At 34.5% G+C, this 18,655-nt stretch overlaps 1 protein-coding gene across 8 annotated transcripts in view; it reads left to right on the forward strand.

The window, feature by feature from the left end:
• ARMC2 (armadillo repeat containing 2) overlaps positions 1-18,655 on the forward strand; it is a 75,825-nt gene that overhangs the window by 16,627 nt on the left and 40,543 nt on the right. For 5 of the 8 annotated variants that reach the window (XM_068184207.1, XM_068184208.1, XM_068184206.1 and 2 more), the window contains exons 6-11: positions 3,226-3,296; positions 6,980-7,072; positions 9,920-10,098; positions 11,383-11,485; positions 14,007-14,227; positions 18,498-18,643. In XM_068184207.1, the coding sequence (XP_068040308.1) occupies positions 3,226-3,296; positions 6,980-7,072; positions 9,920-10,098; positions 11,383-11,485; positions 14,007-14,227; positions 18,498-18,643 (813 nt within the window). The remainder of the gene's footprint in view (positions 1-3,225; positions 3,297-6,979; positions 7,073-9,919; positions 10,099-11,382; positions 11,486-14,006; positions 14,228-18,497; positions 18,644-18,655) is intronic. The other 3 variants (XM_068184204.1, XM_068184209.1, XM_068184210.1) reach the window with 3 other exon arrangements.

The following is an 18,655-nucleotide window of genomic DNA, read 5'->3' on the forward strand; positions in this document are numbered from 1 at the left end:
GGAGCAGCCCTCACAGTGCTGTGCTTTGCGTTGAAGGGTGCTGTTGATAACACGCCAGCAGTTGGTTACTGCTGAGCAGCACTCCACAGCATCAGTGCAGTCTCTCCAACTTCAGTCTGTCACCAGTGGGCTCAGGGTGGGCAAGGTGTTTTGAGGGGACATAACCAGGACAGCTGGTCCTGGTTAGACAGCTGGTGCTGTCTCCTCAGCAATGAAAATTAAGACAAAGGAAGTAAGGGGGCATTTATTATTATGAGATTTGTCCTCCAGAGCAATCACTGCATACTCAAGCCCTACTTCCTTGGGAATGGCTGGACATTGCCTGCTGGTGAGAAGTTGAGCATAAATCTTTTGTTTTTCTTTGCTTCTGCAAGTGGCCTTTGCTTTTGCTTTATTAAACTGTTTCTGTCTTGGCCCGTGGGATTTTTTCCGTCTTGTTTCTACCCTCGGTCCTGCTGAGGAGGGGAGTGAAAAGAGTGGTGTGATTGGGCACCCGACATCTGTCCAAGGTCAACCCACCACACCACTCTACTCCAGGACTGTCTCGCTTTCCTTTTGGAAGTCCTCACACTCTGTGCACATTCAAGAAAGCAGTGCTCTTCATTGAGGCTACTATGGTTTCTTTCATATGAGAAGGACAAAAATGATCCAGTTGCCAAATTCTTTTTCTTCTGTAAATCATCAGAGCCTCTGTCAGTTGATTTCTTGATGAGGCCCTTATCAGACGATCAGATTTCTGCCAATTGTTTCCAAGGCAACCACTCTCTTGACAAGCCAGTTCCCTTCCATAGTAGGTGACTTATTTTTATAATAGGTTGATTATATTTTAACTGCATTGTTCTTAATAAGATACTTCTATTTAAATTTCAATCATAAATTAAAATGTAAAGATAACAAACCAAAAGTCTGTGTAACTAAAATTAAGTTGGCATAGTGGTAAAGATACATAAAGGGATTTAATAATCTCTCACAGAATTCCTAAATTGTACATATTCCCTAAAGATAAGTCTGCCCATGAACCATTCCCATTTCTATGGGTATTCAGTGTATTAATTTTCTGAAAATAATGGAAGTTTGGGTGACTTACGAGGATGTTTCTCAAAAGCATAGATGGTTGTACTGCTGGTATTCACAGGTATTTGCTTTGCTACTAGTTTAAGTCTCTAAATTGGTTGATACTGGTGTTTAAAAAACAACAGATTCCAGCTGCTGTATAAACCCAGCTTGTTTTCATGCACAATTGACATGGTGTTACTCTGCACCTCACACTTGTGGTGTTTCTGGTAAGTTAACTCATCCTTTGCTTCAGTGGCTTTTTATATTAATCTGCTTTTGCTTCCAGCAGAACTCGGGATTGTGTTTGTTGTGTTTCTTGGATTTATCCTGGATTTACATTTTCAGGGAAGAGGCACAGACAGGATATAGTTACAAAACTCTTTCTCTGTGGAAAGTGAATTCAAACATCCATATAAGTATAGGCATGTAGTATCATCATGCCTACACACAATTCTGAAGGTACTAATTTCTGAATATAGCTATGTTTAGTATAAGGTGACTGATGTTGTTCTCCTTCTTATCCAGTGTCCTTTCAAGTTGTAGTCTTGATTTCAGAGATGGCTGAAACTTGTATGAACATTTCTGAAACTTTTAAAATTTGTAGGAGAAGGCATTCATAGAAATGGAATCAAATTTCTGTTTCTACCAGTACACTGAACTGTCTGAAATGTGTGCTCTAAACCCCTTCTTTCTCAGAGATGTCAGACAATTTTAGAGAGGCAAGCACTTGTCTTTTTTACTTTATAAAGTATTGCTTCCCCAGAGGAGTAGAAATTGCTGTATGTGAGCTGAAATAATTTCAAGGTAGTTTGTGTAAGCATTTGGATTTTGGAGCACTTAAATCCTCATACTGTAAAAATAAAGCATTATTCACTGTTAGCCATAATGAAGCAACTGGTCCTCTGTAATGTGATTGCTTGGGAAATTTCTTACTGATCACAGTGAGCTGTCCAGTCCATTTTGCAGGGAATTGATCTTGCAAGAGCTTTGTCTTTTATTCTGTCTCCATCTGTTGATAGGGTGACTTACATCTTCTGTCTGGACTGACAGACAGGATTTAGGCACCAATCCAGCAAACTATTTAAACAACAGTTTAGTTTTAAGCCTTAGAGTAACTAAATTACCTGGTTAAAAAATTGGAAAACATTACTAACAGACTACAGTCATCTTTAGAATAGAGTTCAGGAGATTAGATTGTATTGGTACATGAACTTTAAATGGAATAAGGAGTGTTAAATTAAACATGCACTGAGAATAGAAAACATAGATTAAGACTTTCCTCTTTAGTTCAGGAGAAAAGATTCCAGTTTGATAGCAGAGAGTATACATCTTGTATATTTATTTTAGATCAGTGCTGCTTGAGTGTGTAGCTAGGCATACAGAATAAATAAATAAATTTATTATAGATGTATGTACTAGTTTCCTCTGTCCAAAGACTGATCATAAAATCAGCAGGAATTATAGCATTAATTTGTAAAACAAAAGAAATGGCAACGTACCTGTTTTAGTGATAAAACTAGTGACCACTGTGCAGTTAGCAATAGTTCACTGGCAGACACAGAAATTCTAATATATACTTTAAAGGTTACTCAGGTGTTTGTTTCTTTGAAAGGTCTTCTCATTAAATGTTATAAAAGTGTTAATCCTGTCAGAAAAAAAATACTGTCCTTGTGAATGGATGAACTTATAATTTTATGCTAGTCGAGTTTTATATTAATTTAATGAAGCTGATGGTAAAATATAAATTGTCTCTTTCTGAATTTAGTTTGGTTCATCTTTCATTTTATTGAGCAAGCAGAAATGCTTAGTTTTTGTGTTCCATAATGGTGACCTCTTGTGGTGTGAACATGCCAGTATTTCTGAAGGAGCTTTCTGTAATACATAGGGGAGGAGGTTGTATTTACGTACAACTTTTAATGAGCGGCTAACTTACTAACTTAGTAAAATAACATCTTCTTTTGTAATTAAACATACACTGGGAATAGCAAAGATAGATTAAGATTTTCCTCTTTAGTACAGGAGAAAAGATTCCAGTTTGATAGCAGAGAGTCTACATCTTCTATATTTCTTTTAGTTATTAATATGCACAACTCAATGAATGTGAAAGAACAAGCATTTTAAGCACAGTTTTCTGATAATGCTTTTGTGTGTTCATATTGTATCTTTTAGTGACCAGATGGAAGAGCCTGGCAAAAAGTCATCACAGCTGAGGTCTTCAAGCCAGAATAGAAGAGTAACAGGTACAAGGGATTTCAATCTCCATTCAAAAAATATGAAATGCAGTCAAATAGAAATAATCTAACTCTTGTGATTTTTCAGTATTGTTCTTTGTTATTCAGTGAACAATATTTTTTGCTTTTCTAGATATATTGGGTTTTCTTACTGTTCTTAGTGAAGAGAAACAATGTTCAAGAGCTCTTCACTCTAAATATCTGTTGGTATTTTCTATCTTGCTTTTCCCATATCTATGCTTAAGAATTTGCCAATCCATTAATACCTTATTTGCCCATCACATTTTGTAATCTGTCACAGTTGCAGAGAAACTAATAAAATTATGCCAGCATGTATTATCTGAAGAAATAGATTTTGGATTGCTGTGTAGGGATGCATTTTGCTAACTTTACATAACAGATTTTAATAATATTTCCTCATAGCAGGCACATTTCATACATCAGAAGTGTGTATTTGAGAGTCTGATATGGAAACCTGAAGTTTCTATTGTGCTATTATTGTGCTTTATTACTATTTTTCTAGATCTGAGGAATTATGTTATTCCAGATCATTCTGGAAAATGCTGTACTGTACTCTGCTCTCATTTCCTTATGAGGAGCAGAGAGTATTTACCATACCATGAGAGTTAGTACACTTATAAGCCTTTTAATTTGTTTGTGCTATTTTATTGGTGTTACTGAAAATATAATGTGTTTTTAGTATTGTTTCTTTTTATGTCTACTTTTCTTAACATTATGTAGCGTCCTTAGTTTGTGCATGTTTCGCCTTTTATCCCACAGTAAAGAGTGGGATAGCACTAGGAATTCGCCATCATTTCTTCTTTACAATGGTATTATGGGTGAAGTGTTCATTTACAAATTATTTTTATTTTCTGATATGAATTGTGTTTATGCTTTGACATTTTAGAGAGGAGGTAGACTGTTTTAATATCGATCTATTCGTGGCCACTCAGTTTTCAGTGAAAAGGCTAAACATTATAAGTCAGGCAGTACTCAGCTTTTGAAAGCTCAGTGTTGCTAAGGCTCTTGTATTTACATGCTAAAAACAGCAACCAATAAATGTAGACTGATTAGTGATTTTTTTTTGACCAGAATGCAAAGCAGCGGTTAAGACCTATGAAAAACTGAGACAACCAACTTGAACTTGCTGCATTCTTTTGCTTGAGTATTTTTTCTGTTGAATTGTGGTTTGCTCTGTTAGAAAGTTTTAGACAGCTTCTGCAATATTTTAAATATAGCTCGTACCCTAACTTCATCAGCAGCTTAAAAAATCTCCCAGGACTGAGACACATACAATTTAGTAATGTTGCATTACTTTGTAGTCATGTATTGTTTAGTCCTTCTTACTGCTAGGATTAATACTGTTTAGTAAAAGCTGGTTATCTTCTTTTTTATTTAGGTATAAGAGATACTTTTTAAAAAAAATTATGCCATTATGACTTTCAGTTTGCTGTATTGTTCTGATGAATATGAGACACGTGAAGCAGAGTAGTACAAAAAAGCATCTGTTCTTTTCATTCTGAACTGAAAATTAAATGGATTTTTTTTTTCAAGTGAGAAGTTTGGCTCTATCTGCTAATGCATACCTGAAGTTTCTATTTCTTGCCTAATGAAGTTAAGTATCTGTGTAGTTAAAAAGTCAGTCCTGTCTTTCAGTTTAAGAGAGGTAGCTACAGGTAGAAAATAAAAGAAATCGTTGAGTCAATATGTGGGGTTTGTGGCAGGAAGGAGGAGTGCACACTATTGTAGTGTTCTCATTTCAGCTGTACTTTCACATTATCCAGAGCAGAATTTTCACTTCAATGCAAACACTGCATAGTGTTTTATTAATTAGGCTACTCATCAATTTAAATAAGATTGTCAACTCATTTGATCTAGAAAATAAAAATGCCATGCAAAATAATAAGAATAATAATATTTGCTAATAACATGTACTTTTATATATATATATATATATAAAGCATAGTGTATTACTTATGAAATTGCAGCATTTTTTATAATTGTGTGAAATAGGTATATTTGATAGATTAATTGTGTGTAAGATGTAGATAGAATGTTAATATAGACAAAAAAAAAGAGTCTGGATTATTTTCTAAAGAGCAAGCTTCTAAAATAGGAAGTTTTTGATTGTTTTACTGTTCCAAGTAAGACAGTCACTGTTTTAAGGTCTGAGATACTGTTTTTGTGATGCAAACCTCTTATTATTGGTGTTCTCAGGTAGTATAGTAGTTTGTGTGTTCTTTCATATTGCTTTCATGTTAGGAATTTACATTGCCCTTTAAATACAAGAGCTAGTAATGAACAATAGGAGGTATTTTCAGACAAATCCATCACTTAAAGATATGTGTATAATCCAGTCTTAATGGCTTTCTTAATGTTATTTAGTAGAGTTGTGTGACTTTTATTTCCATATTAAAAAAAACTCAAAGCAAAAACAACTCAACAAACCAGACCCTGTCTTTATAACAACTTTGCTTGCCTGCAAGATAAAGAGCTTAACCCAATCTTGAACTCCAAACACATGCCTACATGCACCTTTTAAGCAACTGTTAGATCCTTTACATCTTGAGTTTCGCAGAAACTCTGGCTCTCCATCTGTAGTGGCCCAATGGTCAAGGCCAGAATTTTGTCACTTCACAAAATACTAGGTGGAGGTGTAAAGGTTATTCAGCAAGTCAGAATAATTCCCAGTGATACTGCATCCATATGAAAGTGAATCTTGATTTCCATTTCTTAATAAACCGTGTCTTCACCATCTTCCTTGTCCAATCTGAAAACAGATCCCAGTCTTGTTTCCAGAAAAATTCTAGTCCACTGGTTTTTATGTCCACCAATTTGTGACTTGATGTCTGTGATATATTTTTTTTTGTATTTTATTTTTGAAGCCAAGTATAAAAAAGCTTAAATATTTTTAAAAACTCTCTTTGTGAAGTGGACAAGGTTTCTGGTAGTGAAGAGTAGTTTTCTCTGAGTCACAAGGGTACTTGGCTGAGAGCGGCCAAGAACAGTGGGAGCTGGTTGCCTTCAAGATTTCTGACATATTTTTTGGAGGCAAAATATCTTTCACATATCTATAGTTTACTAATAAATTTGCAGATTGCTGTGTGACAAACTGCTGAATGAAGTGAAGAATAGGAAAGAACACACATTTTATAAAAGTTTAGTCATGAATGTCACAAAACTAATTGCATGAAGTAGTTGGAATTGCTAACAGGATGTAATAACTAACAGGACTTTCAGTCAGTTAATCAAGCTTAGTGTTATATCATGCATATGTACTAGATAAAATTCTACAATCCTAGAGGATTGTCTGTAGTATGCATTTTTTTTAAACAAATAATAAGCTGTCACGTGAACACAGAGCTGAGAAATAGTAGGACACTTTGATGTTTAAGTAGTCATTACCTTCCAATTCAGTGATCAAATGAAACATTAATGTCAGCAAACAAAAGCTTTACAGTACAGCTTTACATATCAAACCACTTATCCTTCTAGTTTTGTTTGAAATCTTTGTTCTTGAGAACATGTAAATAAAAAGAAAATCTTTAATTCCTAGAATAACCCAGAATATAAAAAAAGTGACATTTTTAGATTTTTTTCTGACTAATGAATAAAGTATTTGTAGCTATTTATTACTGTAGAAAGTGAAACCTTCACCGAATGTGTGCTTTTGTTTTGAATGTATTTTGGAGGCTTAAAGGATGAGACAAGAATAAATGAATGGGAAGAGGAAGATTTCTTTTGGCATACAAGGATTCTACCAATTCTGCGTGAACTGGAAAAAAGTGGGTAACACTGCTGTGAAAGGGTGTATTTTCTGTACTGTTTCTTGCAGGAAGCATGGGACTCATTTTTGTTTACTACAAAATAATAACAGTAATTGGAGTATGTGGCCTTTTATGCTTTCATATATTCAGTGACTTCACAGTGTAAAACTGGCCTGGGTAGTCTATGTAGCCCTGCTTGAGCACAGGGGTTGTACCAGATGACTTTCAGAGGTCATTTTCAACCTTACGCATTCTGTGATCCCGTAGAAAAACCCAAAACTGCTTTAGAGAAGATCTTCTCTTGTCTGATTAAATCACCTTATTTTAGACAACATAGCTCTGCCAGCTGAGCAGTCAGTGTTGAGCTAACAATTTTAAGAATAAATTACTGCACAGATTCACTGCTTTAACCATAGACTGTATTGAAGGTCTCAATCCATTTTAAAAAACTAAGGAAATCTAAATGAAAATTTCCATTTGTGATTAAAGTGTTAGAAGTGCCAGAAAAGTATGTAATGACTCAGAAGCAAAAATGAGTAAATTAAGTATAGCTTGAAAGCTTAAACTCTGGAATCCATTTTTCATTGAAAAAGTTGCTCAGTTGCCTTTTGTAGGCACTCTATTAATCTGAATGGTAGGAATATAGAAAGTCGATTTGTTTTTACAAGTAGTTCTGTTTTACAGGATCTTTAGCAGTGTTTGTGATAGCATGGTATGGATCAGAACTTTTTTTGCATAGTTTTGCAGATGTTCATGAGTATGAAACACCTGTACAGTGTTAAGTGATTCCCAATATTTGTAATTGTTTAAAAGAGACAGGATTCTCATTCCCACATCTGTCACTGATGTATAGAAAACAGTGATCAGGAAATTTAAAAACAGCTATGTAACTTCACATTTTCCTTGCTTAATGCTAAGGTTGTCAAATATCAGCCACCGAGTTACGGTTTTGCATGGTGAGATGTTCTTTATTTGTAAGCAAAATAAAATTTCGAGGTAAAATCTAATCATGTCTTTCTCTTGTCATGAATGTAGCTAAGGAAAATCAGTTTTCATGCCCCTTTTCCTCAGTCTTCACTTGATTTGGTTAATGTACTGGGGTTTTTCTAGCTTTTATAAAAACCTGATTATGGCTTAGTTTTTCTAATAATAGATGACATTATCTAATGATACTTTCTCACCAGTTGATTGAATGCAGTACTACATATACCTTAAGACCTGAGTTTTGCTACTTCTTGAATATTAACACAAATTGTAACTGAATTGCATCATTGCCTCCTGCAACTGTGTGATATATTGCTTTCTTTAGACTGTTTTCTGCATAATTCTTATGAATATTAGAATTCCATAATTGAAATGCTTTGAGTGGGTCTGTTGGTAATTTAATGTTTTTTAATTTCATGTGCAGTCATTTGCTTTGTACCTTTTAAAGCTAATTCCCTCCACATGAACTTTGGTTGCATTCAATTTTTCATATATTAATAGCGAAGCCTTTTTCTTCACCTTCCTCATGCAAAAATATTTACAGAAGCCTTTCCATGCAAAAACAAATCTGAAATTAACCTGGAACTTATTTATTGCCTGAATTCTTCTGAATATGATATGCTTGAATTTTTTATAATATGACAAAGGAAACCCTTAAGTCTCTGTTTCTAGATGAACAAATAATTTATTTTGTTACATTCCAATACTCAGGAGGTTAAGCTTTAAAATGCCCCATGGGATGAGTGATAAATAATTTTTGTTGTTAATTTTGGTGAAATGGAGTGTCAGACCTTTCAGTTTTGGTTCCTTGCCACTCCTGTTTAACAGGTTACTGGAGCAGAGCATTTAGAATCATGCTAAATTTTGTTAAATTTTCTGTCACGATGGGAGTAGAAATGGAATAGTCATTGCTGTTTCTTGGAGTATGATGATTGCAAATTGAGAGCTCCAATTTCTTCTTCTTGTCAGCCTGAGAGATTGGTCCTTGAATCTGCCTGCAGGTTTGGGGCCTCAGACATATTTTTTTGTTGTAATTTCCTGTCCATACATATTTAATCACAAGTGCTTTGCCTCCTTGAATATGACTTTATTAGCTGTGAAGTACACCCTGAGTAAATGCAGAGTTTATACTGCCAGTTCATGTGGATTTACGTGGGGCTTTGTAAGTGTCACCTTATGGACAAAAGCAAATGTAAGAAATTCTTACAAAATCTCACTGTTCAATTTAAAAAATAGACAAGACTTTTCCTTTTCTCTGTAAACGTGTACATGATTCCATTGTGTTGAGATGCATTTTTTGTTATTCTGTTTTATTTTTGTGTATTTTAAACAGAGTCTCAGGGATTTGGGTGAGGAAGTAGATCACTTTTTTGTCAATAGGACAACATTCCACTCAAATATGTCTTGCACCTCTACATTGAAGAGTTCTAGCAAGTTTCTACATTCACTTTTTTTAAATCCGAGCAAGGTTTGATATATAAAGTTACGTATATGGGGAGAAAAATGCTCCTTAACTATCCCTTTTTCACATCTAATGTTTTGGTGGAGTGCTTTAAAGAATGTTTTCAGAGACACCGTTTACTAGTAGACATTTGGTCAATGCTGATTATTAAGCATCAGAGATGAGTTTCATTTTAGCTGTAGGTATTATTTTGGCTCAATGATTTCTTGGTTTGAGTCTCCTTTTTTTGACAAAACAGAATAAAATTATTTCTGGGGATCATGTTATCATGTGAAGACGTTTATTTGGCGTCTTATTTTTGTTGTTGTGCAACCTGTTCTTTATTTTGTTCTTCTGTGTCTTCATGTATTGAGATGCTCTGGATAAAGTGGCATTGATAATTATTTTTTATTTTTCTCTCCTTTCCTACACCCTTCAAGGAGAAGACAATATAGAACACCTTTGTCTAACTTGTACCAAGCTCCATCAAGCATTGGGTGAGGGAAATATGCTTGGAAAAAGGTTTAAAAGAAGAAACATCCTTCTGAAGACATTATATAAACTTGTAGACATTGATTCAGATCCACTTTCCCTGAAGCTGGCAAAGATTATTCTGGCTGTAAGTGTTTTGAAATGCTCTTTGGTGGAATGTGAAGCTCAAAATCATTAATTACACCTTGCATTTAATTTTTCATTTCATACTTGTAAACTGTGTCTAAACTAACCCTTTCCTAAGTGCAGTTTACTGCCACAGGGATACTAGTCTGCCATCCATCTGGATCAGCAATTGTATTTTATTTTCTGCAGAGAAGTTACATCTTGGGGAGGAAGGAGGGGCACAATATAGAATAGTTGGTGTATGGTGGCAGGAATATTGTATAGGCATGGACAAGACACAGTGTCCTAAACTGGGATATACATGCAAGTATTTAAAAAACCCAATGATTATAAAATGTACACATAGAAATGAAACTTAGTTTTTGAATAATAGCTTGACCTTGTACTGAAAATACCAAAATGGAGGGGTTTTTTTTGAAGGTGAGTGAATGTAAATAATCTTTTGCTTTAATATTTCTGGTTAAAATTCTCAGTTAAATTTTGTGCTTTAGAACTTCTTTCTTCGTGTTCTACAAAGCATGTATGGACAGTCACTGGTGAAAGGATGCCCACTAACATTGTGTTGTAGTCATCTGAGTAATGTATGTGTGTGTTGAGGGAATCGTGTTCTCCTATACGGTAGTGTAAGTTATTTTATTGAGAAGGTACAGTTACATACTCAGATGCCACAGAGATGTTAAGTGGTGCTTATTAAAAAGAAAGGTTCCTTTACAGACATTTTTCTGTGTAATCTTTCAAAAAGCATGAACCTAGAAGAAATTGCCCTTGAAATGCAGAGGAAAGGAAGAGAGATGTCATTGTATTTTACCACCTTGACTTCCCTTTCACAATCTCTCATCATAAGACTGCGTTTTCTGATAGCTGAGAGTAAATTTCATTATGATATGTACTGTTGTACTGGAGGTCTTTGTGGTAGGTCCATAGATGCCAAACCACTGATTTCCATACAGAATATCTTTGTAAGGAAATTGGAGAAAAAATCCTTCAAGTTATTGATATACTACCTGTTTATATTAATACATTAAAAGTTAAAACCAGTTATTTTAAAGCCAGCACAGTTTTCTAAATAGAGTTTAAAATATCTGAGTTTCAGATTATTTCAATTTCCTTTAATTCTCCATACATCTTCATACATCTTGTTTTAATGTATTGTTAGGATTTCAGCTGTAATTTAATAGTTCTGTGAGAATACAAGTTTGCCGTGGTGTCTGAACTTGTAGAATGTTATGGTGCATTTTTGCATGCAGATTTTAGTTGTGATTTTATGTTTTTCATTTCTTTGCAGATGAAAGTAGATGGAAAAAATCTTCTTAGTGTTTGCAAGCTAATATTTAAAATTTGTAGGAATGAAAAAAATTATTTCATCATTCAAAATGATACATTATTGGGTATGTATTCTTTCTTGTCTATAAGTTAGATGTTGAAATTCAGCAGTTAAAGTTGTTCATCTTTGAAAAATATATTTTCAGAGTTAACTTAGTCACAGACTAAAAGTTGCCTGCCTAGGTCAAACTAATGGTTGGTATTCTCTGAATTCTCCAGTTCTCCAACAATTACTCCATTATTATTCTCTGTCTAAGTAGCGATGGGGATGGGGAATGCTGTTTAGGGGGAGCACAGGGGCCTGTGTGTTTTCTGTGATCTGTTTCCCCAGCACTACTCCAGCATCCAGAACTGTTCTATTCTATTATGGACATTGGATGGTGCATCCTTACCTAATCCCTTTTTAGTCTCTGTTTATACATTTTTGTTAATTCATTTGCCTTTTTGGATTTTCTGATTCTGTCTCCCTCTATGATGTCATAGAACATTTTCCAGAAATTCTCTGTGTGCTGTTTTAAATCTATATATTTTTCTTTATCCCCCTGCTTGTAGTTTTGCAGGATTTGTAAGAGTTTGTACAGTCAATTTACCTTTCACCTTCATTACTTTTTAAAAGACAGTCTTATAACATATCTCTGTCCTCTCATTTTCAAGACCGAGGCATCTGAGCCTCTTAGCTCTTTGAATAGATATTGTGTCATTCAGTTGTTTTATAAGTCCTTCTCTGTACCTTCTCAAACTCCAGTGGATCCTTCTTGACATTTATGATAGAACAAAACTATCTATAGAATTCAAGCTCTGTCTGCATCAAATTTTATAAAAATGAAATAATGCTGACTATGGTGTTGGCCATCATCAAGGAGGATCTTGAGAACGTCATTGTTTTTTTAATACTTTTTATAGCTGCTGCTGCACATTGAGCCAGTGTTTTTGCAGAACTGTCAGCAATGGCTCTAAGATCTTTTGTGTTTGTGTCATGCACACCCCCCCACCCCTTGCAAATATGAGAAATATGAATAAAATGAAAGTGTGCGAATGATACTCAGTATTGATTGAAAGTCATTCCTTTCATTAAAACTTTAGTATGTTTTATTAATGTAGGCCTTGATCTTGCAAGCAGTTATTGCATGTGAATTAGTTAAGGCATATGTGTATATTTGCTTAAATAGTTGAGAGTATTCCTAGTCTTAAAGTTTAGTACACAATTGTCAGAAATTAAGACCACTTTCAGGTGGTAAGGAAAGGACTCACAGGAAACAGAACAGCTGGGTTAACTCTGGATGCTGAAAAGTACAGTTTTGTAGAGATCAGCATCATACACAGCATTTGAACAAGTCACGTTTTGCTCTCACATTTCTATCCTCATTCACTTTTCTTTCACTTGCTCTTCTTTCCCTGTATTTTAAAAACTAGTGAAGGAAAGAGCATTGGTAGGTGTTATTTTATTTGTTTATTCACTCTTTGTCTGTCAACACTAATAAATACTTATACTTCCACCTTGTCCTGGAAGAAGACGTGACCCTTGGCCTATCATTACAACTGCTCAAGATCCTTGTTGCTGTCACTGGGTTATAGATTCAATTTCTTTTTCTTCTTCTGTCCCTGTGAACTATTTATGTGCAGTGCAGCGGCTCCAGTAGAAGAAATAAGTTAATCCTTCATCCCATAATAGACAACTACTGTTCAAGACCCTGTTTGATACTGTGCAGAGCAGGAACCTGAAACTGAGTTCTCACGTTGCCACAACCCAAGTGATTTAATTGGTGAGGGTGGGAGTTTGGACAAGAGCCTAGAGTGTGTACTTCACTCATATACATATATACATGGAGAAACTTGCAGCTTCAGTTGAGACAGAAAAAAATTTTTAAATCTCTTCAGTTTAATGATATAGGAAAATGTTTTTCTTCAACTGGAACTGTATGGAACATAGGAAGCAGAAATAAATATCTCTTTGAATCAGTTACTAGAAGTTTAAAAGTATAATATTGGTTAGGATTACTCATATGTTTAAGATACCCCACTAAATTCAGAATGTCTGAATTTGTCTGCAAAAGATAACTTGGCCATGTGTTAACCATAAATTTTAACATTTCAGATATCTGACAGTGGTGACAGTGCACAAAACAAAACTTCTATGTCAACTTTACCTACATAAAAAGTAAATCTAAAAAGACTATGAACAGATTTCAAATGTGAGAGTTGAATTAGGCCCCTGTGCCTTTTAGTGCTCCATTTGAGATGCCTTAAGACATTTGATTTTTAAGGAAGTAATGGGAAGTACACAAAATTCCAGGCACACACAATCATTTTTGCAAATCTTGACTGAGGATTTCAATGATTCCTGCTATGTGTTTTCAGCTTACACTGGCTCTTGAAGTCTAGGAGAACAAAAGTCAGGCTCATTCTCTTATTCATCAATAATTGTTTCTTGGTTTCAGTCCAAATATCCAATTTTTCTAGCCCACTTACTAGAAATGTAAGAGTTCAATCTGAGGGTGTTTTCCAGTTGTTAATGTCTTTAATGACTGGACTGTATCAAATATAAATTTTAATATTAGGCTTTCTGAATAATGATTTTCCTTTTAGATTATTTGTTGCAGGTTCTGTGGAATGAAGATCTACAAGCAAACCATGAAGCTCTTGTCTATTGCTTGGCAGCTATAAAAGTCATGTCTGAAAAGGAAGTACTTCGTTTTAAAATGATCAGCAAAGGAGCTGTTGAAATGTTTCTGGAATTATTGAAGCAGATTAATAACATAAAAGAATATGACACATATTTCTCCAAGTTGGGCCACTTATTAGTCCAGGTTAGCATTTACTTTTATTTCTAAAAGTATGTACTTCAAAGGCAAATGAAAAATTTAATTAGAGGAGATAAGCTAACCCTATGTGCTACTGACAGAGTTGTACCTATATTTCAGTAGATTTATTTTTAAGAAATTAAATTGTTCAGGACCTAATGTAATTACCACCGCTGTTTGTGTGTAGTCAATTTTGAAGGCTTTAGGAATTCTGAAGTTAATAGAAGTATTTTTATACCTAATAAACTAGTTTCTCATTACTACTTTATTGTGCTGACAACATTCTGGATACTGTAGTAAACAGATAAAAACGTGTTCTATATCTAAATTCTTGAAACTGAAACAATAAATACAAACTGGTTTTGCAATACTCTAGGAGATTGCAAAAAGCTTTTTAGTTACAAGAATAACGGCTTTTTATTACAATAATAATATATTTTTAAAATGTATACGGAAATACAGCTGTGTTTCTTCAACAAAGTGTTTTTGAAGAACTGTAATTTAAGGAAAAAGCAGTTGCAAAAGCAAACACTTTTTGAGTCTTTTGAAGGCAGCAGGCTCAAAACTGTTTTCACATACAAAGCACCTTGATAAGTGGTGGCTCTGAAAACTAATCCCTGTTCCTAAAACTTTTTTAACCCATGTATTTTAGAAACACTGTGGGATGGATATTGTGTTTACCAAGGATTTGCCAGGTAGATTCCTGGCATTTGTTTGAAAGTTACTGATGTAATGTTTAGCAAATGGTTGAATTGTAAACTTTCAGGTACTTCATAGGAAAATACATTGAACAATTTTCTGAGGTAGTGTTTACACTAGGTTTGTCAGCTAATTATGCCAATTTTCTTTCATTCTCTACTAATTTATAAGCACAGGATTTTATACTTCTTGAAATTGTATGAGAAAACAGCCTAAATCATCACATTACTATTGGTGATTTTTGTCTGATTTTTTTAGTCTAAGTAATAAAACTAATGAATCAATTTATTTCCAGGATTTTGGCTGCCTGATATTCCTCACAACTTCGCAGGAATGTTTTTCTTCCATTATTTGCCTGTGGATAAATTTAGGTTTTTTTAATCAAGGGTTTCATTTGCAAATGTCTAAAAGGAAAATGTTGTATTTTACGCTTTCTTTAAAAAATCCCTCATATCTCTGCTTTTTTCAGTACAATGGAAGTGTAGCAAAACTGCTTTGTGCTGTTTGAATACACTGGCTGTTTCTAAGAAGTTCTTGAATGTTTTGTGGAGAAGTCAGTACTGACAGCTGTTTCTTATTGAGATTGCTCTTTCACTTGTTTGTGTTCTCTTCTATTATAGTACAGATACTTCGGTTTTGTTCCTCTTGTGAGAAAAGTAGTGATTCCTACTTCTATGTAATTCCTGTGTGACTTTCTCATATTGTTTCCTTCAACAAATCCATGTGCACTACTTCCTTCATGTGAGTTAATTGATCAGTCATCATAGACAGATGAACGAGTAGTTCTGTTTTAGGGAAGGTTGAAGAAAGTCTCTTCTGTGATCGATGTGAACTTCAGAATAAAGTTTTTGTAACATACTGCATCTTGTAGCAAGAGATCAAATAGCCAGTGATGTACAGAAATCATGTCTTCAGTTATAGAAAGCAAATTATATTCAAGGAGAAAAACACTTTAAATAGTCACAGTGGTCTCTGAAGGCTGCTCGGCTATCTCTTAGCCTTGGTAACTGAGGTATCCCATTTAACTGGGACCAACTTTTCATTCTTTAACTGTATAATTGCACAATCACCAGATGGCAGTGTTATACATAATCTTACTAGATCCTTTTTGTGGGAATAAAATCCCTGTCTGATTTTTTCATTCTTCCGCAATGTTTTTTTTTTTTTTCAGAAATCATATAATACAAGAATAAAAGTGTTTGTAATATTTTTTTTCCTTAACAGAGGACATGAAACTAGGGTCAACTTTGATTAATTTTATGTTGTTTAACCTAACAGTCTGTTAATATTTATAAAAATACAGTAATGCTTACTCAAAAACCAAGATTTTTGAAGAGTTGCTGTCAAGACTTAATAAGTACTCCTTGTTCCTTAATTCAAAAGCACTTAAATGTCTTCTTCTTTAAAAATAGCATTTGTCAGCAGTTAAATTTTCTGTTTGGGTGAATTTGATCTTTCATATGGCAACTTAAGGATTAGGTCTGGTGGGGATTGCTAAAGACAATTGTTATGCATTTCTCTCTGAAACATAGGGTCTGCTTGAAGCAATCACAATATTTCTAGAATTCAGCTGCTATCTGGCTGTTATTTTCAAACTGTACTCTTCAAGTTTCAGTTGCACATTAACTGTGTTTTGTGGATATATACTTCTGTGAACTGGTGAATGCTGTTTTCTTGCACATTTAAGTGTATGTTACTTTGCATTGCTTTTCCTTTCCAACCTCTCTTTGTCTGAGGATGGCTCTTGATAGAATTTACTGCTTGAGGATTTTGAACCCTCTGACTGTATCAAGCATCAAAAAAATTTACTCTCTTTTTGGAGACCTCTGTACCATCATCTATTGATATATTTTTTTCAATTATCCAATATGTAAGTGTCTTTGCTGCAGTGAAAGCTCTTGTCTGGGTTTGAACACTTTTAATATGTGGCTTGTCCTTCATTTCCTTTATTGTGTGTATTGAAGCTTAGCTAGAATTCAACAAATATCATTCTAGGCTGACTGTGAACATCTTGCATGTAAGCACTGAATGGAGTCGCCTGTCTCTAGTCCATGTGACAGGAATTTTTCTTCCAAAACTTTAGAACAGCAAAGTATTTGATCAGAATGTATTTATTAAAATGTATCTCCAGTACTGTGTTTATTTTTGAAGCATCATGACTTGAAAAGGAATGTGCATCTGAAATTTTTTTTTGCAGTTGTTCAGTTAAAATAATAAAAAACTCCAGGTGTCTTCTTAAAATGAGTGATATGAAGCAAATAGCTTCTGTAGGTTCAGATTCTCTGTATTTTGAATATAGTATAAATTGCATTTTTAGTGCTGAAGTTCAATCCATTCACATATCACATTATCACATATTTTTTCCCTCTATGCCTTGCTTCTCCATTTTGTCATGTTGCATCTCTTGTTGCTCGATTACAGAGCATCATGGGGTTGCTGAGGAATTGTACTCTGGGAAATTTGTTGAAGTAGGACAGCAAATTTGAAAGCTGCTGGAGAATGGACAGAATATACATATTTTGCATATATATGTGCAAAAGCTGAAACACAGCATCTTAACCTGCTCTTTGTCAAGAGTTTTTCTTTAAAATTAGCAATTACATATCACTGGATAAGCAGTCCAATTTAGTGATAAAATGCTTAATTTCCAGAGTTTTTTGTGATAAGAAACAATTTGAATAGATAGTTTTTGTGCCTTATCAAACTACATCCAAAACTAATTTGAAGTTTATAACTTCACTCTGAATAAGAAAACTTTGAAGAATTCCCATATTCACATAAGATTGAATGACTTCACATTCATTTTGTAGTAAGTTCTGGATTAGATCAAAATTAACTTAAATGTCATTGCCTGTCTGACCTTGTCATTTGAATACTCTTGCCTTGGAAGAGAATCAGAATATTTCAAAATACACAATAGGTGATGCATTTTTTACATCTACAAGTGTTAGATTATGCTTTTAGCTCCTTGAAATAGAACAGTATCATGTGAAAATACTTTGGTTTCTTCAACTAGACTTGAGCACTTAAGCTTTTCATTTTTATGTTGTTCAAACAGTGGATTTCTTTTATCATTATTAACTTTAAGTTTTGTAATTGGAATAAATCTGATTGTGTTTTAAAGTAAATTAATTTTAGTTTGCAGTTTACAGTTATCATCAAAATATATATTATTATTTTCAAGATTTAAATATACATTTGCATTACTAAGATTTATTGAAGAATTATGCAAAAAATTACTTTAATGATCCACAGCATTTCACCTAATTCCAGTTGGTACACGGCTGTATACATGCAAGATTTTAAAGCATATGTAAGATCATGTGTTCCACATAGAAGGAGGTTACATGCAGGCAAAGACCAGTCTTATATTTTCAGTTATTCCAAATGCACCATCTTGCTGCCTACACATTTCCTGTTGTTATTTATTGGCTTATACATACCTGCGGAATGTTTACGGGGCATGCAGACTGCTTTAGGTGCTAGAAATGAGAGCTGAGCTTTACTGAGTTGTCCCAGCAGCCCGTTGTGCTGTGAGCGGCTGTGGTTAATGAATGTCCAAACGCTCCATGTGCAGCTGACAGCCACTCTGTGGATCCTGGCTAACTGCTCCCTGTCACGGCGCCAGCTCAGCCCCAGCGGTGCCATCCCCGAGCTCTGCGTGGCGCTGGAGCAGCGCAGCAGCGACAAGGACGTGTGCATCTGGATTGTCGGCGTCCTCAGGTACGTGGGAAC

The sequence above is a fragment of the Anomalospiza imberbis genome, chromosome 3 (assembly GCF_031753505.1).
Source record: "Anomalospiza imberbis isolate Cuckoo-Finch-1a 21T00152 chromosome 3, ASM3175350v1, whole genome shotgun sequence".
Lineage (NCBI taxonomy): Eukaryota > Metazoa > Chordata > Aves > Passeriformes > Viduidae > Anomalospiza > Anomalospiza imberbis.